General features: G+C 37.7%; 2 protein-coding genes across 3 annotated transcripts in view; one reads left to right on the top strand and one right to left on the bottom strand.

Moving 5' to 3' along the window:
* The first annotated feature begins 705 nt into the window (after positions 1–705).
* Positions 706–9,424, top strand: LOC107588671 (sporozoite surface protein 2-like). Of its 2 annotated transcripts, XM_016277995.1 has the most exons (3): positions 706–1,049; positions 7,903–7,988; positions 8,268–9,424. In XM_016277995.1, the coding sequence occupies exons 1-3, from the start codon at positions 1,016–1,018 to the stop codon at positions 9,168–9,170; spliced, it is 1,023 nt and encodes a 340-aa protein (XP_016133481.1). In that variant the 5' UTR covers positions 706–1,015; the 3' UTR covers positions 9,171–9,424. The 2 variants fall into 2 exon arrangements, with proteins under 2 accessions (XP_016133481.1, XP_016132725.1); XM_016277239.1 differs by having other exon boundaries at positions 7,903–9,416.
* Positions 9,425–10,310: 886 nt separating this feature from the next.
* LOC107587826 (muskelin-like) overlaps positions 10,311–22,468 on the bottom strand; it is an 18,538-nt gene continuing 6,380 nt past the window's right edge. The window contains exons 6-18 of the mRNA XM_016276124.1: positions 21,972–22,164; positions 20,167–20,244; positions 19,915–19,980; positions 19,314–19,426; positions 18,250–18,462; positions 17,899–18,120; positions 17,323–17,452; positions 14,663–14,810; positions 13,820–13,934; positions 13,165–13,304; positions 12,496–12,598; positions 12,227–12,281; positions 10,311–12,094 (exon numbers count right to left, since the gene is read on the bottom strand). Of these exons, the coding sequence (XP_016131610.1) occupies positions 11,973–12,094; positions 12,227–12,281; positions 12,496–12,598; positions 13,165–13,304; positions 13,820–13,934; positions 14,663–14,810; positions 17,323–17,452; positions 17,899–18,120; positions 18,250–18,462; positions 19,314–19,426; positions 19,915–19,980; positions 20,167–20,244; positions 21,972–22,164 (1,698 nt within the window). The 3' untranslated portion in view covers positions 10,311–11,972. The remainder of the gene's footprint in view (positions 12,095–12,226; positions 12,282–12,495; positions 12,599–13,164; positions 13,305–13,819; positions 13,935–14,662; positions 14,811–17,322; positions 17,453–17,898; positions 18,121–18,249; positions 18,463–19,313; positions 19,427–19,914; positions 19,981–20,166; positions 20,245–21,971; positions 22,165–22,468) is intronic.

The raw sequence follows: 22,468 nt of genomic DNA, 5'->3' as shown, positions 1-22,468 counted from the left end.
ATTGAATTATATTATTAACAAATCATATTGTTATTATTATTGTATCATAATTCTTATTAACGTAATTTTATCATTTATATTATTATTATTATTTCAGACATAACTAGAGCACACAATATTACTCATGGGTCATGTGTCTAGTCCATGAACAAAAATATTGAATTATATTATTAACAAATCATATTGTTATTATTATTGTATCATAATTCTTATTAACGTAATTTTATCATTTATATTATTATTATTATTTCAGACATAACTAGAGCACACAATATTACTCATGGGTCATGTGTCTAGTCCATGAACAAAAATATTGAATTATATTATTAACAAATCATATTGTTATTATTATTGTATCATAATTCTTATTAACGTAATTTTATCATTTATATTATTATTATTATTTCAGACATAACTAGAGCACACAATATTACTCATGGGTCATGTGTCTAGTCCATGAACAAAAATATTGAATTATATTATTAACAAATCATATTGTTATTATTATTGTATCATAATTCTTATTAACGTAATTTTATCATTTATATTATTATTATTATTATTTTGGCCACATCCTTAAATACGGACTTGACATGCAATACAGTGACATGCATGATGTTAGACATATCTAGACATATTAGTATATTATTCATGGACTAGTCCTGTGTCTGCCCAGCCCTCTCTATTGGGTCCCCCCTGCCCTGCGGCTCTGAGATCCGCCGTACAAGCGTGGCAACAGCAGCACTGCAGACGACTCCGCGCATTCAATTCATCACAATCCGCGCAGCCAAGGAAACCCACCAAAACTTTGCCCCCCAAATCCCCGGACCCTCAGGGTGGGGTAGAGCAACACTCCTCTTGGCGTTAAGATAAAAAAAAAAATAAAAAAAAACCTGCTGCAAAAACAGATACAGACTCAAGACGATAAGCGGAACCGATCAGCCTTTTCTTGCCAAACTTTTTCTGAAGTCAGCTTGGAACGCGGAGCAGCGAGCATCAAACTGACGGACTGAAAATGGCAATCACATGGACAGTCATCGTTGTATTAGGTGAGTTTACGTTCACTTAAGGATGTGCTTAAATGTTAAACATTTCTCATATTTATTATTAGCATTAATCGCATCGATAGAACGTGATATATATACGCTGAATGAGCCCATTCACGGTTGATCATTCAAACACCTCTTTAGAATATAAACTTCGTGGTTTTAGAACTTTTTAAATATTTAAATGTTTTAAATTCAATAAACGTTCTTACAAAATTATCCATGACGTCGTGATGATTTAAACCGTTAAGTTACTTAGTCAGATTCCTATAGCAGCAATAGAGATAGGACTTTTAACATTTAGTTCACATTTATATTCAGTGTTGGGGGAAGTTACTTTTAAAAGTAATGCATTACAATATTGCGTTACTCCATAAAAAAGTAACTAATTACGTTACTTCGTTACTTTTTATGGAAAGTAATGCGTTATGTTACTTCTGCGTTAGTTTTTAAAATCTGGACAGGGCTTGCTTGTTTGTTTTTAAAATAAAAAAGTTCTATTTTTGGCAAATATGAAAGCCTTTTCACACCAAAAGTGAAATGAATAAGCCTCAGGCTGAAGGGAAAGTACATTTACGTCCGTACAGTAGAATGCAGAAGAAGACATTTCAACACACTTCAGCAATAAAAAAAGACACAAATGTTGTCTAGAGTCATTTTTGCATATTAGTACGGTTGAACTGGATCATCGAAGGTCAGAAGCAAAGACATAGGTTAATAGAATGGGATTAAATACATAAACGATATTTGTGTTGTTTAACATTTAATTATTGCAGGTTCGCGTCATATTCTGAGTTGCATTATTTTTATTCATTTTGAGGAAATCTTAATTTACATCATCTTGTAAATTAAAAAGTAATGTGTTACTTTACTAGTTACTTGAAAAAAGTAATCTGATTACGTAACTCGCGTTACTTGTAATGCGTTACCCCCAACACTGATTATAAGTGGCAATTCTTGAGTAACTTTAAGTAATGAGTCAAAAATATAAATTAAGGAGAAACATTTACTTGTTAATGTTTATAAGGGCTTACTGTTTTACCATATGAAAATAAAAATCCATTTATGTCAAACACTTGCCAGCTAACAAAGAACGTTTTCAGAACTTTAGCCAATGTTAATGTAATGTTAATAGAACATAAATAGAACGTTTGTTCACAAACCTTTAGCACAAAAGCATTATTGACATTGTTTATGGAACGTTTTATTTCTGAAACGTTTTGTTGGAGGTTCATCTTTTTTCCCCAGAACATGCAGAGAATATTCAACCATTCCCATAATGTTTGCAAAATTATAAAATGCAATGTTCCCTTAACGTTCACACTATAAATACAAACTAAGTTTATTATAACTAACATTTCCATAACTAAGAACGTTAGCAAAACGTTCTTAGAACATATTTTTGTTAGCTGGGTTGTCTTTGTCTCTAACATTTTTGCCCTGAGCCCTTGTTAATTTCTGACCCTTTCTGTCATTTAGATGAATTAACGAATGGGGGAAAAACTGTTGTTTTGGAATTCCTACATAATTTTGATGAACATATTCTCATATAAATTCATATTTGAATGCACATCAGATACTAATCTGTTCAGCATTAAGTCTATGACTTAAGATAGTTATCATAAAACAACTTACATTCTGCTGACAGTGATGGCTACTAATCAGTACCTGACCGCATGTGTATATGTAGATATAACAGTGGCAGAAAATCCTGGTAAGAGCTCTTAGTGCAGCATCTGTGCCGCTCAACATTTCTGTCAGCTGCTTTTTTGAAATTACAAACAGTGACACAATTACAGATGCAGTGTGCGTCTCAGACTCAAGAGGGATGTGAGGGAGGACTGTTATTCTTTAATTATCAGTGCGGTGCACCTGCCTGTCCAGACATCAGACTGACGGTCATTAGAAAAGTGCTCCTGTTTTGTTTACCCAACTTTGTAAAAAGCATCATAAGCACTTTTGACTCTACTCTGTCTCAGTCAGCCTTTTCTAAAAGGTCTGATTAATTGTTTGAAGTGAGGATGTTGTAATCTCAGCTTTTCTGAACTTCAAGGTTGATCAAAATTAGGCCTGTTTCCACATTGTTTAACTCGAGTATTTATAAAAGGTTCCCTGTGTGTTGATAGACCTGAATTTTGAGGGCTTCCTTGTGTTGCATAAGGTTTCCTCCATCCTCTACTGTCAAGAAAGCCTCAACATTTAAATCAGCCAAAATAAATTGATTGCAACAAAGTATCCTTTGGCAGCGCTCCTGTCTCGATACAGCCTGACAGGGCCATCTTACACAAGGCTTGGGAAAGTGTGGAATAATGGGTAGGAAAGTGTTCTGTCAACATCCCTGTTCCCAGGGAAGGTGTGACACTTATTTCCTCTCTCCTCTGCCCCGTTCCTGTTGCTCTCTCTGTCTTGCTACATCTCTCAGCCAAATGATCCAACTTTTTCTGATAAAAGAGATTATTCAAGGAATGAAACATTGATTTATATGACGCAAGAGTAGATGAGACACCTAAGGGTTGTAGTGAATTACCATGCTTTTTAAAGACCCCATGGAAAGCTTTTATATGCATGATTTTCTGTCCTGTGTTGAGGACGTCTTTCCTATTTGCACAGGACGTTTGGGTGGGGTATAGTGAAGGACTTGTCCCTTTTTAAATAGCTAATTTAGTTTGCATTACAGCTATAAACTAGAAGCCGGTGATCCAAAAAATAAATCCTAAATCACGGTATAATTTTATACCACAGTAATAACACAAAAAAATAAATAGTGGAATAAAATTGAAATACATGTTATTTAATGACGTAAATAGCCTACTTTAAAATCAAAGACATTTACTTATTTTTTGGATTCTGGAAACAAACCTCACAGATTTAGCATACACTACTGTGCAAAAGTTTGGGATCAGTTATGTTTCTTAATGTTTTTGAAAGAAGTCTCTTAAGGCTGCATTTGTTTGATCAAAACTGAAAAAAATTTGTTTAATGATATTACACAATTTAAAACACCTGTTTTGTATTTTAATATATTTGTAATGTAATTTATTCCTGTGATGCAAAGCTGAATTTTCAGCAGTCATTACTCCAGTCTTCAGTGCCACATTATCTTTCAGAAATCATTTAATATGCTGTTTTGGTGCTCAATTATCACTGTTTAAAATAGGCTTTGCCACTTAATATTTTTGGTGGAAACCAACTTTTTTCCAGCATATTTTGATGAATAGAAAAGTCCAAAGAACAGAATTTATTTGAAACTGAAATATTTTGTAACAGTGTAAAAGTCTTTACTGCCACCTTTGATTAATTTATTTTATTTATCAAAATAAAAGTATACTTTGACCTGACTAACATAATGGCCTCAAACTATTAGAAACTATTAATGGACTAAAAGCCGCAATTCTGATTTCATGTGGTCTTAATGTGGCACCAAGAAGTAATGTAATTCCCTGCTTAACGTGTCAGTGTCTAATATTTATAGGGAGATGTGTAAGGGAAAGGGAGTGAGAGACTGACCTCCATATCTTGAGATTGCAAAGATGGCCCCTCTGTAATTCTCCCCCTCCTTTTCTGATCTGCTTATTATGTATAATGTCTGCAACTGGCACTACCGCGATCTTCAACACCCTTCTCTAATCCAACCTCTAACCCGGCCTCCTCTCTCTACCCACAAATCCTTCATTTTATCACTCGGATACTTTGCACCATTAGCAGCTAGTCTTTCTTAGCCAAAAGAAAAAAGAAAAAGAAAAACACCTCACACATTCTCTAGCAAATGAACTCAAATCAGCTCACCATTACTGGGTGTTTGCAATTATTTAAAAATTCTTTATCCTTAAATGAAAAAAATGTGGCACTTCAGCTTTGATACTTCACACTCTGAGTATTCAGTCCTAAAAAGCTTGATACAGTTCTATTAGTACGCCACAATGACATCTTGATAGTGTGTATCATGAGGAATGCGTTTGAGTCAACCCTCTCAGACTCCTCCTTCCTTTCTGTCTGTCTTTCATTCATTGTGTGCATTTTTATATTCACAGTCTCTCTCCTCACCTCAATAGAAGGGGTTAGTTGTGACTTAGCTCCATAAAGGAGCCCCCCAATCCCCATCTTCCCTGCCCCCCTCCCGTTGGGCTGATGGGCCTGTTCAGTTACCCCTGAATAGGACACTATCATGGGGAGTGGGGGTAAACTAGGGGCCCAAAGAGGTCCTGCACGCAGCTGGAGAGGGGGGTGGTAGACTGAGGGTGTCCATGTCCTATTCAAAGAAATTAGTACAATACAATATAATACAACTTTATTAATCCCCAAGACACAATTAAGCAACAATTTACAACTTTATGAATAACCTAATAATATCAATATAATAGCAATACAAACATAACTTTGTTTTCCATTTATTACATAACACTCCTGGCCACAAAATTGCCCCTTCAAATTAAATATTTTTACTTTTTAGACAAAGCTGGATAAACTTTTTGGATTGATCATTCCCATTTTCACAAACTTTTCACTACCAGTCAAAAGTATGAAATAATTATGTTTTTGAAAAAAGTCTCTTATGTTCACCAAGGCTGCATTTATTTGATCAAAAATACAGCAAAAACAGTATTATTGTGAAATATTATTACAATTTACAAAATAACAGTTTTCTGTTTATTAAAATTGTAACAATAAATTGTTAAATTCTAATAATATTTAAGTTATTTCAAATTGTAATTTAAAATTACAATTATTTTAATTGAATTGTAAAATAATGTAATGCTGTCAGCAGCCAAAAAGTGTATCACAGTTTCCACAAAAACATTAAGTGGCAATAACTTTTCATCATCAATAATAATAATAACTATTATTAATAATTCAGCTTTGCCATCATATGAATAAATAACATTTTTAAATATATTAAAATATAAAACAGTTATTTTAAACTCTACTAATCTTTCACAATATTACAGTTTGTTCTGATCAAATAAATTCAGCCTTGGTGAATATAATTGGTTTCTTTTAAAAACATTTAAAAATCTTAATTATTCCAAACAAGACTTCCAACCAACGTTCTGACAACAATCCTGAGAGACACAATGAATGAGTCCAAAAGAGAAAAATACAATATTTTAGGCTACAAATACAGGATCATCTATATTTGATCTGATCCCAATCTTTAAGTGAGTTGAGCTCCTGTTATCAGGGATTGCTGAAACGGTACCTCCAGAATCTCAGTGAGAGTGTGGGAGTCTGTATGACAGATAAAAGAGCATATTATATGCATCTGTGAGGGGCTACCCATGACTATGATGTATCTATGTAGGTGAAATGTCTGCATTTTCTCCAAACCGTTTCTACATTGATAGTGTTAGGACCAGCAGCCTTGTCAGTGGGTAATAAACAGACCGCAACTGACAGCAGGGTCAACGAGGGTCAATCCTATAATCAATGGAACTAATGGAAACCACAGGGTGATGATGAAGGACGATAAGAGTAAAAAAAAACAATCTTAAATTTTCCATTACTCAAATAAATTTGTATTTTAAACTCATTTTCAATGTGTTTCACTGTAATTAATTGGATTCTTAAAAACAAGGACCAAAGCAGTGCAGCGAAAAGGCTTAGTTTAACAGTTAAGTCTAGAGCTGTGATAGGCAGTCGTGCTGATTAGCAGTGGACATATCTTTGGAGACGCAAGGCTATGTGATAAGATGGTGATTACACAGAGGGCTAAATGATAGACAGCACTGACTCACCAACCAAAATAAACAGCCTCTCATCACTAACCCCTATCCTGACAGCAACAATGCCGTGTTTCTACAACAACCTCAATTGATTGTTCTGACATCCCAGTGGGGCAAGATTTACAAGATCATACTGGGTGGCTAGTTCTGGTAAAAAGCACCAGGAACAGTTTAAGTTAATTGTGTAAATGTAGGATTTATTGCATAAAGTCTTGGACTGATTGTATAAACAGCATATACTGCATATTTAATATTGGGTTTGTCTTTGACAAGATATATTTGTAAAATAATAGTAAAGCAACTGTAACTGTGATAAATACTGGGTCAGTGGCTAGAAGTCTGTCGATTACTAAATATATAATTATGAACTTGAGAGCCACAAGTTAGGAAAAAGCTGTTGTTTTAAACCTCAAGAGGCCTCAACCATTGTTTTGGCATCTGTGGTTCCACCTAAAAGAGTAGGTGTGCTACTTCCTAAGTTATTGTATGGAGTGTCCTGTCCAGCTCACTAAAAACAGAGAGAAACTCCCACTACGATATGACATCTAGACATAATAACAATAAGTGCTTGAAGAAAAAAAAAAATCGATAGCCATCTGATACCTCAAGAAAGAAGGAACTTGCTCAACATATGTGTTGTAAAAATACAACAAGAAAATCTGTATAAATTAGCTATATAAACCCAAAGCCATTTTGAAATATACAATAAATACTGCTGAGAAAAATTTGCTGTGCTACACGATATTAGAATACACATAAAGACTGACTCTGTAAAAATAAATGAGCTTAGCTCTTGCTTCTTGTTTACAGTGTTTATTACCGGATAAACAATCAGCAAAAATACTCCCTGAAAGTAGCTAAATTTGGTTGTTACTTTTAAAGTGTTTTTGACTGAACACACAAGACACTGTTCCGTTTCAATGACTGTTGCAGTAACTCATCAGAAATTAAGCTACTTGTTAGCATGTATAAAAGCAGTTAACACTGCCTCTTTTTGACTTCAACATTTAAAAACAGTTTACACTGCTATTGTGAACCTATAATGCAGCATTATAGAAATTTCACAGAACCGATTAGAAATCTTGAGTTTGCAGATATATTTTTTCTTAATTAGCTGTTTTCTTTGTTTCCCATAGGTGCCCTCATGTATAGCATGGCATCCGCAGCAGTCAATCCTTCTGACCCAGCCACGCAAAATGATCCATCTGACCCAGCCACGCAAATTGGCTTGTCTGACCCAGCCACACAGTCTGTTTCTTCTGACCCAGCCGCGCAATCCAGTCCTCTTGATCCAGCCGCGCAATCCGGTCCTTCTGACCCAGCAGCGCAATCCGGTCCTCCTGAACCTTCTGACCCAGCAGCGCAATCCGGTCCTTCTGACCCAGCCGCACAATCTGGTCCTTCTGACCCTTCTGACCCAGTTGCGCAGTCCGGTCCTTCGGACCCTTCTGACCCAGCCGTGCAATCCGGTCCTTCTGATCCATCTGACCCACTCGTGCAATCCGGTCCTTCTGACCCTTCTGACCCACCCGTGCAATCCGGTCCTTCTGACCCACCCATGCAATCCGGTCCTTCTGACCCACCTGTGCAATCCGGTCCTTCTGATCCATCTGACCCACCCGTACAATCCGGTCCTTCTGACCCAGCCGTGCAATCCGGTCCTTCTGATCCATCTGACCCACTCGTGCAATCCGGTCCTTCTGATCCATCTGACCCAGCCGTGCAGTCCGGTCCTTCTGACCCTTCTGACCCAGCCGTGCAATCCGGTCCTTCTGATCCATCTGACCCACTCGTGCAATCCGGTCCTTCTGATCCATCTGACCCAGCCGTGCAATCCGGTCCTTCTGACCCTTCTGACCCAGCCGTGCAGTCCAGTCCTTCTGATCCGTCTGACCCAGCCGTGCAATCCGGTCCTTCTGATCTGTCTGACCCACCCGTGCAATCCGGTCCTTCTGACCCACCCGTGCAATCTGGTCCTTCTGATCCGTCTGACCCAGCCGTGCAATCCGGTCCTTCTGATCCGTCTGACTCACCCGTGCAATCCGGTCCTTCTGACCCTTCTGACCCACCCGTGCAATCCGGTCCTTCTGATCCACCCATGCAATCCGGTCCTTCTGACCCACCTGTGCAATCCGGTCCTTCTGATCCATCTGACCCAGCTGTGCAATCCGACCCTTCTGACCCAGCCGTGCAATCTGGTCCTTCTGACACAGCTGCACAACCCAGTCCTTCTGACTCAGCAGTAAAACCCGGTCCAGCTGACCCAGCAATGCGACTCGACCCTTCTGACCCAGACACAGCACCCAGTCCTTCTACAGAGCCTTCCAAACAGATTACAACTGGCAAAAAAAACAACATTGGGTCACCAAGTAAGATTTTCTTCATACTGGTACAGTCTTTATGACAAAAAAATTTGATTACAACAAATATAGACAACTGCACAATTTCAACAGCTTAAAAATCTGTAAATGATATTAATGGAAAATTCTGTCATCATTTATTCACCCTCATGTCATTCCAAACCCCTATGACTTTCTTTTCTCATTGGACCACAAAAAGGAAAACATTTGAAGTTCATTTACATTTGATAAACGCAGCAGTAACCAGGAGGCTTTCATGTTCCTAAAAAGATAAGAAAACAAACAGAGGTACCTTAAAGTCTGCATGAAAATTCATCCTAAATGTTATTATGTTATTGATCTTATTGTAAATGATTTAACTGTGCATCTTTCTTTCTTTCTTTTTCTTTGAACCTAGTTTGACTTTTTTTTTTGATAATTTAATGACCCTAAAATTGTAATCAAAATGTCATAAAAATCTTACAGTGAAATGACAGATGTCTCTCTGGTGACACATTCCAGACTTATTTAATCATTAATCAGCTTAAACCCTCCACAATTTACTGCAATCTTGCATTCAGATCTTGAGTTCAATGCTCATCTCAAATTCCAGTGATTTCAACATATGGATAGAAACAAGTCCCCGCCCACGGATATGTACAGGGCTGTCGCTAGTGGGGAGAAAGGTTAAATGGTTTTGAAAGACATTTATGTTCACAAAAGTTAATTTAATGAATTTATTCCTGTGATGCAAAGCTGAAATTTCAGCAGTCATTACTCCAGTCTTCAGTGTCATATGATCCTTCAGAAATTGTTCTAATATGCTGATTTGCTGTGCAAATATTTCTTACTATTATCAACTTTTAAAATGGTTGTGCTACTTAATTGTACTATGGAAACCATTACACTTTTTTCAGGATTCTTTGATGAATATATTTTTTGTACTATTTTGATCCATTTAATGCATCCTTGCTGGGGGGTGGGGTGGGGACATCCAGTTACAGCACCTAAAAATAAAAATAAATAAATAAATAGACATACATATATAAATAAAAATATTAATATCAATTTTAACCTTAAATCTAGATTATTAAAAGGTACCTAAATTGTCAACACTTTACAGCTTTACAAACAAGCAAACAAACAACTGTGGCAACATCTCCAAGATGATTTAAGAAACCTACCTATAAAAATGCTGAAGGCAAAGTAAGCCCTGGATTCCAAATCATTTACACCCGAATTGCATTCACGCCAGGAAAGAAATAAAGAGCACTGAATCTTAAAAATCAATCAAACTTCCACCCTCCAGTGCGCCGTAAGAGCCAAATTACAGCTAATACTGAGTTCAGGGAATTGAGATATGACACTTGGGAGGACACAATCAGCAGGGTGAAGCATAATGTACTGTCCCATGGTTCTTTGAGCCTTTGCTTTCTGCATGGGTGAAGCCAAAACTACAGCAAATTTAAGAGCGATCTAATTACTGAATTTTTTTTTTTTTTTTTGCAGGGCAAGCACTTCCTACTCGTGCACAGGGAGACAAATAACAAATATAACTGCTGTTAAACTAACACTGCACAAATGGAGACCAAGTTATCCAGATGTATGGATGAACTATATGGAAGACTATCATCCAACACACTTTCATCTGTCCAGAATTGTAAACAATCCGGAAGCTCATACGGAATGAAGGGCACATATAGACGTCTCTATGACATCATAGAGAGAAACAGAACATAAGATATGACATTCAGGGCTCAAGTTCACCAAGAAATAACAATATTAATAATAAATAGTGAGGGGTCTCTTCTGTCTTCGGTGGTCCCAATAAGGCTCCTTTGAGTTGGTACCAGTAAGCTGAACAATCTGTGTAACAAAGCAGTATGAACTGGACTATACGGAGTTCCGACAAAAGCAGCCACAAGCTACACTTCAAAAATTAAAATCATCCACATCTTCGGTTCTTCTAATTGCAGCAAAGTGTTCGTTCATCCATTCACTAATGGATACAAGTATAATGACCTGTTATAAAGTAAGTGTTGCCATGAATGATCATGTGCTACTAATATTTGCATTCCTACACACACACAGTGGAAAACAGTTCTTGTGTACCTAAATGTGTGCATTACACCTCAAACATGCCACTATAGCAAATCTAACCTTTTAAAATTTGTGGATGAGAACATATGGAATCGGGTGTTTCATCACTATTAAAGAGTAAAAGAGAGCACTAATGTCACGGCAGCATCCAATAGCAGCAGCAGGTTTAGATGGAAGCCAGTATTTAAATCCAGGATTGAGAGTGAACAGAATTGATCTACTAGAGTGAGAAAACTGACTCTAGAGGGCAATCTGATCTTTGCCTTCGGCCTCCACTGGATGAGCGCACATATGTTTGTCCATAAAAATTTGATTTAAAATAGCAAGGCAGAATGGAACCCTTGTTGATCACACAGTTCATAAATCAAAACCACCCCTTTATGATAACTCGCCTATATTTCAACCTGTATGAAAGAAAATTTAAATGATAAAACTGAAACAGATTTGAAACTAAGCAGAAGTTTGTTTAAAAGAAAAGAAAAAAGGAAAATTCAGTGTGCAATTTGGCAGATATGCAGATTTAAACCTAATTCTGACACCTTTTTAAAATAAAAAAAGCACAACCCTGGCAATCCAGAGTACAAAATTATATTTATGCATTTTAAATAAGTCTCAGTGACGTTTAAGTGCCATTACTTCTGTAAGAGGAAACACAGTAGGTGGGCACGGCACACCTCGGGTGAAAAATGTAGAAAAATAACTTCTGTTTTGGGTGGGAGGAGTCTGAGAGGTCTAAAGAGGGGTGTGGTCTATTGTGTAGGGCGTGGCTACAGGGTGATGAGGTCAACAAGGTTACCCTTGGGCGGGGTCATATTGTCTGGGAAGAAATTGACAAGCGTGTCGAACAGCTGTGTGCGCTGGGCGTACGTCTGATCCACATCTGAAAAGCCTGTCATGAAGAAAATCAATATTAAGTATCAAAGCACTAATGAATATATTTGAGCAGACTCTGTGCTGATATTCAGTAGTAATAAAAGAACGTGATTGGAGGACAATTGTGTTCAACAAAAAGAGCGCTCACCTAGAGGAATGAAGTCTGAGCTGGATTTGAACAGAGCAGAGGGCAAGAGCTGGAACTACAGGAAACAAACACACAAAAAGCACATTCACTTATGAAACATGTATTGGGCCTAGTCAGATTCGAGCATTTACACGCTACTTTGCTTCAGTCCAACTGAAATCAAACTTTTAAAACTCATGTAAATGCGCAAACTGACAACTGCAAGTTTAAAAGTTTGTTATCTACAAGCTTAATCATAAAATGTAACCATTTTTCATGAAGGTCCTGACCTCTTTTGTCTCATCAGGGTCGGTGTGGTCCACAGTAAGAGACAGATCATTCTGCAGATATTTAAGTGCATTCAAGGGCTCGGTCTGAGCCTTCTCCTCAAACCTGCAAACACACACAAGGCAGCAATCAGAATGTAAACATGTTTAAATGTGACTTAAAAACTCTGCAACCTTAAATGTAAAAAATTAGGACAGATTTTTTTTTTTCTAGGAACACTAATATTCCATTAAGTAACCAAATATGGCCACCAGATGGCACAAAGTGAGCAGAAATCACATGCACCAATGGAAAACTACTGCTGTAATTTAATCACTAACTGCAGTGCTGTATGACACTGCAATTACATAACAATACAGCTGGTCCTAATGGTTTACATTCAGATCACAGCAGGATCAGAGCAAGATCATGTTCTTCATATTAACATTCGACACAAACTATTTAACATGGAACAGATATCTAAACATTTTCCTAGCGCCATTTGGAAACTAAGAGCATCTGACAGTTTTCTTTGGCTTCAGACAGAGAGAGACCAGACTATGCAATTCAGTAAACATTATTCTTAAGCACAATTTCCTAATCAAGAACTGTGAGGTTAGAATAAGGAGTCTGTGAACAGCAGATTGTAACAGGTGAAGCACTTTCGTATTCATATAAAAGTCTATTTGTACCTGTATTTGCGAATGAGGTATTTGCAGTGTCGAAGCAGATATTCTTTGGAAGGACGGCAGAGCTTTAGAGACCAGAAATCATCCAATCTCATTTTGGGTGAGCTGGACTTCCCTGGGTTTCCCCCGAAAAGGTAATGCACCTGTGTACCATATCGTCATATCAATGCCCTGCTAATTGCTTTGATTAATCAGTACAGCAATTAAGGAAATGGGTGTTTTATCAGCTCAAGCTGTCAAAGTGCCAGAGGTAAATATAATTTGTATTTAAACGTCTATACAAATGTTCACAGGTTACAACCTTGTAATTTGAAAGTTGTCGCATCTGGTAATTTAAAATCAGTTTGTGATATATAATCATTGTCTTCTTTAAAAAGGTAAAGATACACAATAGACCAGATACTTCTGAATTAAAACAGGATGTTTAACCAAACAAGAAAGAAAAAAAAACAAAAAATCAAGTATTAAGAGATAAACAGGGTCCAATTTTAATTTCACCTTGACTTCCTTGAGGTAAGTTAAGGTTGAAACCTAACTTGGAACTTTGGGTTATCAGCTCAGATCGCTAACTAACCAATCCTAAACCACACCACCAAACTATTCATAAAAGTTCAATTCATATTTACCATGGGTGTGGAAGTGAAATGATCTACATTACCTTGTGCAACTCATCATAGACTAACTGATGAGCAAAACGAGGACAAGGTTCTTCTTCTTGTAGGGCCTTAGTGGCGTTTTCTTTCACCGCCTGGTCATTCTTATAAACACACGACCTGCACACAAACACACAGTCTATTATGCTAAACTGTGCATACTGTCCTAGAAAAGTGTACACACATGCACCCACCCAAATCAAGTCAACTAAACAAAATGACAAACCAGTGCACCAGATCCAAAGGAAACACTGACAGAACAATTTTTCAGAAGCTGTAAGCCAACTACTTCAATTAGCGTACAGAACAAAGGGTTTTTTTCTACCCCAGTTTAAGCGCAAAGCACATTTTACAGACACACACGCACGCACATGCAGACACGAGCGGCCAGACCCACACACAAGCAGAGAACATTCTGTTCCTGTTTGATGGTCACCAACTCCCTTTCTGAAGGTTAGCGGGCCTTTGAAATACAACTTTTGCTCTCGCTATATTCTCGCTATGTGTGTGCAAGCAGAGAACAATTTATATAAGGTTTCTTTTTGTATGATACATTTACAGGCATCATATATGCATCATTCAATGCTATGGCTGTTCAATGCACTGAAAAGAGAACATACATTGCAGGAAGGAAAGAAAGTTTTTTTCATCATAACTGAATATTTTCTTCCTTTCTAGCTGTGTATGGCAATCTAAAGTCTCAGGAATTAAGTGCCTGAAGGCACTTTGTGGATTACTGATTCAGGCTGTCCTCAGGGCCACAGCGTATAAACACAGGTCTAGTGTACTTATTAGCATTCAACGTGCACTGCTGTACAGATGAAGAGCGTGTCCGAGAACTCACGCACCAGTTGTTGCGTGCAATGTCGTAGATCCAGAAGGAGTTGCGTACATTCTCCTCGCGTTTGTCTTTGTCTTTGCTGAGTCCTGATAGAACGTGGATCTCATTGAGCTCTGGGTCGATGGTGGCACGCTGAGTGAATCCCGTCATTGGTACTGCAACACAAACACAAGACTTTATCTTAGATCATTAAGAAAAGGCATACACTGTTTAAAGTGTCATGATGTCGCAGCTTGGTGTAATCATTTGTAAAAAACAACCATGCAAATCACCTCTATTTTTTCTATGGTTTCAGCCTAACTCGACAAATGTTCTACCAATGGTACAAAATGAACCTTTTTGCCCCACCTGGAAATGGTGAATGAATTTCCAAAATTTGCATAATTTTTTATTTTTAAATCGGCCATGAAGTTTTGCATTATTTCTTTATCACATTAATATGACTAGAGATATGATACTAAATATTTTTAAGCATTAATGTTTAATAAGGTTTTAAAATATTTGATTAATACTATATTAATATAATAACAAATACAAATATTAAATCATTTTATATTGCTATAAATATTGCATTAGCAAGTGAATTTGCTATTTTTATAAATTTTTTATTTATTGTTGATTTTAAATCATATCAAAATAATATATTATTTTACTATTATTAATATAATAATAATAGTTTCATTTCTCTTGTATCATTCCATGGTATCTAGTCTCTTCAATTTTCCTCCAGTTTCAACCCTAATAAATGTCATTCTCATGATTTATTTATTTTTGTAAATTAGTATTTAGTTTATTTAGCAAGTAGTTGTGAAATAAGCAGGATGATGTCCCAGGACAGCTTTAGGTCATTTGAATCTCTTGATTGGTTTCACACTGCCAACTGGCCTGTAATTCCATTTTACACACATTTTGTTTTGTTTTTTATGCTCAATAAAACATCACCCTGGTTTGGAACTACATGATAAAAGATTTTTGGGGGGTGAACTATTCTTTAAGGTCTGGTTGTGGGCTCACTGTTTAGTTCCTGTTAAATTGTGTTTTGTTCAGTCTTATTTTTGTCTCTCTCTGCTGCCTTCTAGCTCTTGTTCTCTTTCTGTCACCCCCTGTCCTCGTCGCACACACATCTCTCTCTAACACGATAACAGAGAGAACACAGAGGTCTTTTTATACTCTCTCATTGCGTCAAGTCGCCCATTGAGATTTTACACAATCTGTTTATGGGAACAGGATGTGTGTCACAGGCCTGTGTCTGCACAGTCTCTCACAGGCTTCACAGAGCTCTCACACTCATTCACCTTCTGTGTCTCTCCTCTCTTTTAACTGGCTGTTCGATTTGGTATCTTCCTCCGAGCTTGACACAATATCATGCTATAATTACTGATTATAGAGAAAGCGAAGAAAAATTTGGGAGACATTATGTGGGTGTGCAGACATTATGACCTGTCTGCACACCAAATTCTTCTCCATGCTGAGCAGATGTTTTACAAAGTCTGCTTTGTTATAAGTCTTGATTGTGCATGCAAGTTTCAACAAGTGTGTGTTAGGTGAGCTAATCACCACAAGTGTGTGGGCATGAAGTATTTTCTAAGAACTCACTCAGTTCTGCACAAGCCAATAGAAGTTCTAAGAACTTCAAATTGATATATTTTCACTATGCTTTATTTTTTTTATTTCAGTTTTAATAGTTTTAGTGCTTCAAACTTATTTCAATTAGTTGCCATCATTTCCAATATTTTCATTGAAGTTTTTCATTAATACTTATATTTATTTTATTTCAGCTTTCAACCACTGAAAAAGGTAGTTTCAGTTAAAAACAACACTGCTATGTTTTTCTGCAAAAGCAGCCATAAAACACCACAAATTGTGCTACTTCACCTTGATGAAAGGTGTGAAGTTACTTTAAATCATGGGTAAAAAAACCAGCTCTTAATTTCAAGAAGAGAGGGATCTGTGCCCTATGCAAGGCCCCGAATATCATAAAGACTTGGGTTAGTAAGTAACCACCTAGCAACTACACAAAATACCATCTAGCAATACCCTAGTAACCACCTTGAACACCCTATCATAGTGTCTGTGAGACTCGCATCTTCTAAAGAAAAAAAAAACTGTTTTACGTAACTAGAGTCATCTAAAGCTGCAAATTTCTAGTCTACCAGAAAAGACTTTACATAATAAAATGTATATTTAAAGCAGAGTCATTAGAGGACAATATCTTGATGAGAGGCAGAGTGCGTGTTCTTTGTAGAGCAACATGTTGTAACCTAAAAAACCTTGTCTCCCTGCTCAGGAATTTGCTGCAATATTCACCCATCATCAGGACAATCCTCACGAGAAACGTTCACTACTATCATCCAGACCAGCAGATCTGTGTATATCAGCATCAAGAAGACAGATGACGTCAAGTTGATTTAGCTGTTGAACAGTAGGACTGCAATAGATTGCATGTTCGCCTCAGCTGCACATAACAGGCCACAGCAGTGACATAATCCCCACCTAATACAACCCTATTTCTAAACATGATGTCACCTTCATGCTCAAGATTCCTCTGCTCTCCTTTTAAGGAGTCTTCTCAGAGCACGGCTTTGTAAGAGCCATTGTTACAGTACGACAAAAAATAAATAATCGCCAGTATTTTCACAAATCTACAGCTTGCTAATGACTTCATACCCATGCCTGAGTCCTTCTTGGTGCCATCTGAGATGATCTCCACATGGTCACCATCAACGTCGTAACTGAAGAAATCATTCAAGTAAGTTTTGGACCTCTGACCTCCGAAAACGTACAAGCAGCGATTTCTCTGTGGGAGAGAAAAGAAAAATTATCACATTAAGTTTGTTGTCAAAACCACCCATAAATTCCATTAAACACCAATATTTTTATTCCAATAAACACCAAAGAAATGAATAAATTTACCAATCACCTCTCTCATAAACCATTTTTGAAATCAACTTTCTTATTCTTATTGGGAAATCTCATTCGTGTGTGTGTGTGTGTATGTATGTATGTATGTATGTATGTATGTATATATATATATATATATATATATATAAATACTATTTTACTTTAACAAAATAATATAAAATAATGTAGAATGTATATATAGTAACCTAAAAATTTTATTTCCCCAGCCCTAATTCACACTAATAATGCCACAAATGCATCTATCAAAAATTTCAGGTCAACATGTAAAATATCTGAGTTGCATCTCAGAGCGCTTTATGGGTCGTTACTAAGGAGACGGACTGTGTGGAAGAGCATGCAGTGTCCGATGCGGGACTGGATGTCCTCTGGCCCAGCGTTACACGAGTCTTCTCTGAGCAAACTCCAGCTGCCAGCTAGACAGTGATACGCATAAAGCCCGCTGAACTGAGGTTCTGACGTCCTGCCGTCATCCACACTGCCATTACACGTCAGAATCCGACCACCAAAAGTGTAGATCATGTGCTTCTCAGAGTCCATGCACATCTGAGAGAGATAAAGAGAGGTTTTGTCCAAAAGATACTGAACTGTTCATCGTAAACCTGTAAAATGGAGACTCCTGGTGGTATGTGGGCATATATCCTGAACATAGGTTGTGTAATTTAAAATGCGTACCTGGTGGTCGAAAACGAGTTTGGGTCCTCCATCAGCAGACGTGTCTTCGCTTAGGAGAGTCCATGTGTTGGCGTCAATGTCATAGCAGTAGAAGTCACTCTTCAGTGACTTGCTGTTTCTGACGGAGGAGTCCAGATAACGGCCCAGCGTGTAGATCTGCCTCCGCTGAGAGTCGATGCACATCTTGTGACACGATCGAGCACTGGGACCGTTCTAAAAGAAATATATCACAACCTTTATAGTTTTTACCTCTTACTCAGATTACCTATAAATCAACTGATATATAGAGCACACACATTTTATAAAAAAAATTATTTTTCTCTCAGAGAATAAAGTTGTTTTTACAAGGTAACAGGACACGATAATAGGCGTTCAGAGGAAGACCTAGTCACTGGAATATCCAAAATTTGAGAGATTCATGTCATCAAATCTTTGGCCATGTAAACTAGATAAGTAAATTATACATTGTTATCAGTTACACTTGAGAATATTAAAAAATAAAACCATCCACTGTCGGGTCACACCAGCCAGTTATGCAACTACTGATTGAAGACAGATTTTCCTATTTGGAAGTCATTAGGTTTTAATTTTTATTTTTATTTTAATTGTTTTATTATTAATGTATTCTTTTGAATCTACTCTTTTATATCATCGACATTAAGGGAGGGTTATCCTGAATAAAGGAGACAAATGGCCGTGATCCTGACTGACGCTCATCCATTCAGGTGACCTGCCAGTGGCTGGTGCTGCCAGCCAGTCAGGGATTGAACCCCTACTGAGATTTATGCAGATTTAAGCAGCTAAAGAGATCTCAATTATAACTTCCGTCAGCACTGTGGTGTCACTCTACATATTTTCCATTGCAATCATTTCATTCTCTTCCTCATTTCTATGAGTCAAACATTCTCATCTAAGTAACCTACAGATGAAAGAGCACACATCACTCAGTGCACTCTGCATAGAAAGCGCAGTGAAGTATGTGAAACTTGATGACATGATGGAAACATCTAGCAGATTTCAGTCCCATTCAGCTGAGTAATAATTGAAAAAAATCCCTCTTTTACCTCTTTCTCCGTATCCCTGGAGATACAGGCCCATTGGTTCTCCTTCACACTGTATGCCCAGAAATCAGCCAAGTCCTGCGTTCCATCCCAGCCACCAAAAAGATACACGGTTTCTGCCAAACAAAGAGGCGAATACAAAAAAAACAGAAAGAGAAAGCAACGGTGAGTGGGTGACTTTCACCTTTGAAAGAAACTCAATATGGAATCAAAAGATGAAAACTATTATGTTGTTTTTAAAGCTGTTATAAATCATTATATTCTTGAAAGGTAGCTGTGTGCTAAGGTTGAAAGGCTGATGTCACCATGGTGATAAGCAGAGACAGTTGTTTCAGCTATTGAGCGTGAGCTGAGCTCTAAAACAGGTTACTTTAGGTCAGTTTAAACGCACAGGGCCACACGAGGGCTGCGGGATCTATTGTTCCTCTAACAACAAGCTCACAGATTCACACGCACATTTAAAACAGCCCTTAACTCACAACAGCGGAGCTAAATGCAGTCTTAGCATGCATTCCACTACAAGTAAGACAGGACAAGCTAAACAGTGCTGTGATAACTGCCCAATCAGAAACTTTGCAAATCAGCCATCTAACATAAAAAGTACCTGTCAGAACATCAATGACCATCTGATGACCTCCTCTCATGCCCGGCCTGTTATCATCACTGTCACCTATTCAGAAAACAAACGAGAAAGAACAGAAGTGAATTGAAAGTTGTGTGTATCAGGAGCAAGCACACTGAATATCAATACAGTCCTGAAGTAATTTAATACAGCAGACATGGATTCCCTGGAGTCCAGCGTTCAGATTCAGAGCAAGAGGCTGCCACTTCTGTGTTCTGTGGGCTGCTGTCGTACCTTTGTTACATTTGGGGATGATCTGACTCCAGCGTGGCTTATAATCCTGCTGGCTGATGTACTGATTAAACAAACCATCTGGAAGAGAACAGATAAAGAGTCAAGGGTGCACTTTAATTTGATAATGCATGCTCTCCGAGCGGGAAACAATCCAAGTGTACATTAGGTTCTAATTACCGTAAATTTACACTGTGACCACTAAAGAGAACATGTAATAACATGAAATGCAATTGCGAACAACTTTAAAGGTCAAGTGTGTAAAATCCTATCCCATCCTAATATGTAGAAGAAGATTCCTTCTAAAAATCTGTAAACACAGCATTTGCTCTTGACCAGCCTGACAGCACAAGATTGGATCGACTATTTGTTTTGTCTGTAGAGCAGATTTAAACATGGTAACGTGTTACTGTGTGTTCGTGGCGATTTGCAGAAAATCGACTTAACAAGAAGTCAGTTCACTCTGTGGCCATATCTGCAATGTCTCTGAGCAGCTATTTTGGTCATACACAACCAACTCCTATCTACTTGAATTGGGGAAGACTGTTATCTCTTAACATCGCTCGGCAAGGTCACAATAAAACAACATATTTTAGGCCAATTAAACCTAACATCAACTGTATCATAAACTGAAATTGCACAAAAACACCAAACTGTTTTCCAGGTTTCTGCACAAATGATGACAAAAGATGTTGCAAAGGAAAAAATGTAATCTTTAAGGATTACAGATTGGTTCTTTTTACTGGAAGGCGGGAATTCCTTCTCTACAGAGACCATACTGAGTGTTGCACTTCCTCCTATTCGTTGTAATCAACTGTCAATTCTGGTGAAATGATCAACAGAAGCATTATAAACGACTAGAAACCAAGAGCACAGAGACTCTCAACCTCCAGTGATTCAAATAGCTGTCAATGAGTACTACACTGCTATTGGTAGCATTAACCTTTCTCAAATCAACCAAAATATTCAAATGTTACTTTAAATTTAAACAACATTTGTGCAGATGTCTTGCTTAAAGCTTGCATGTTTTGAGGATACACATTCTGCAGGTTGAAACATAACCAGGGGCCTCATTTATAAAACGTGCGTGCGCACAGATTTGATCGTAGAGTGTGCGTACGCAAAAATTCACGCCAACGTTCATATTTATAAAAGCGGTCTTTGACGTGGAAAAGAGCTTAGCGCCACATCAGAGTCTGAGCAGACGTACGCACTTTTGTTTGCCCGAGTTTTGAAAATATAAGCCATTCTTGCCGCTTGTAAAAGATTTGAACATTGTCAGGTGCTCTTTTATAAGTCAATGACATTAATTAGACATCGTTTACAAGGCGGAGATCTGAAACTGCTTAGCTGCGCAAAATTTCAAGATCATTGCAATTTACAGATTTCACATCTAAAAGAGAGGCGTACGCACATTTTCTGTGCATACGTTCGTTCTATGAATCACACGTACGCACTTTGAGAAATGACCGTAAAATCAAATTTAGGATGCTTTTTATGCATTATTTTATAAATGAGGACCCAGGTGAACTTTTAAGTTGCACATTACTGACATATGACCAACACTGTTATGGAAACTATAGCTCTCACCTGTGTTTGTGTGAAATTTTTCTGCATCGAGTGAAACAGACCGTTTGAGTGGATCTCATCTTTATTTGACATAAAATGTCAACAAGGATGTACTTGCTTGCACAGTAACACGATTATAATCCAGAACCATTCTGTTGCCTACAGTGAACCAACATGCCCACATTCCCTGCTTAATGAATGTGGCACAGATCCATATGCTGAAACACAGGGTGAGGTACCTCTCACGGCTTTGTCTATGAGCTCCTCACAGGCGTCAAAGTCTCCTCTGAGGACCAGCCGCTCATGGAGGTGTGTGAGCATGGGGTGCTCGAGAGCGATCCGTGTTTTCTTCTGCAGGGACTCGAAGGCTTCTGTGTAGTTGTGCTGCCGGAAGTGTTTCAGGCACAGGCGGATGGCCTCCTGTTCACGGTACTGTCGGGGGAAAAAACAAACCACTTTAGCTGTAACGTGCCATCAATCCATGCTTAATATTGCATGAAACTGCATGTGCAAATGGAGTGCGAGTGTTATAAAAACATGAATGTCATGAATGATGTACAAAGACAATGACGCAGTTTACTGAAATAAAGCATACGGGAAAAAAACAGGAAATATATATTACTATGTATTACTTTATTTCACATGCTGCGTGACGTATGCATGATTACCCTTTAGCTGTGGGTGGTTAATAATGGCATATTTTGAAATAAGCATTTTCTATTATGCAGCACACAAA

The sequence above is a fragment of the Sinocyclocheilus grahami genome, unplaced genomic scaffold (assembly GCF_001515645.1).
Source record: "Sinocyclocheilus grahami isolate Dianchi unplaced genomic scaffold, SAMN03320097.WGS_v1.1 scaffold1.1, whole genome shotgun sequence".
NCBI lineage: Eukaryota > Metazoa > Chordata > Actinopteri > Cypriniformes > Cyprinidae > Sinocyclocheilus > Sinocyclocheilus grahami.
The sequence above is the reverse complement of the archived record's forward strand: the minus strand, read 5'-3'. Positions and strand labels throughout refer to the sequence as shown.

Coding starts and splice junctions, on each gene's coding strand:
- LOC107588671 (XM_016277239.1), top strand. CDS start 1,016: ATGGCAATCACATGGACAGTCATCGTTGTATTAG. Junction 1,050..7,902: donor GACAGTCATCGTTGTATTAG/GTGAGTTTACGT, acceptor TGTTTCCCATAG/GTGCCCTCATGTATAGCATG.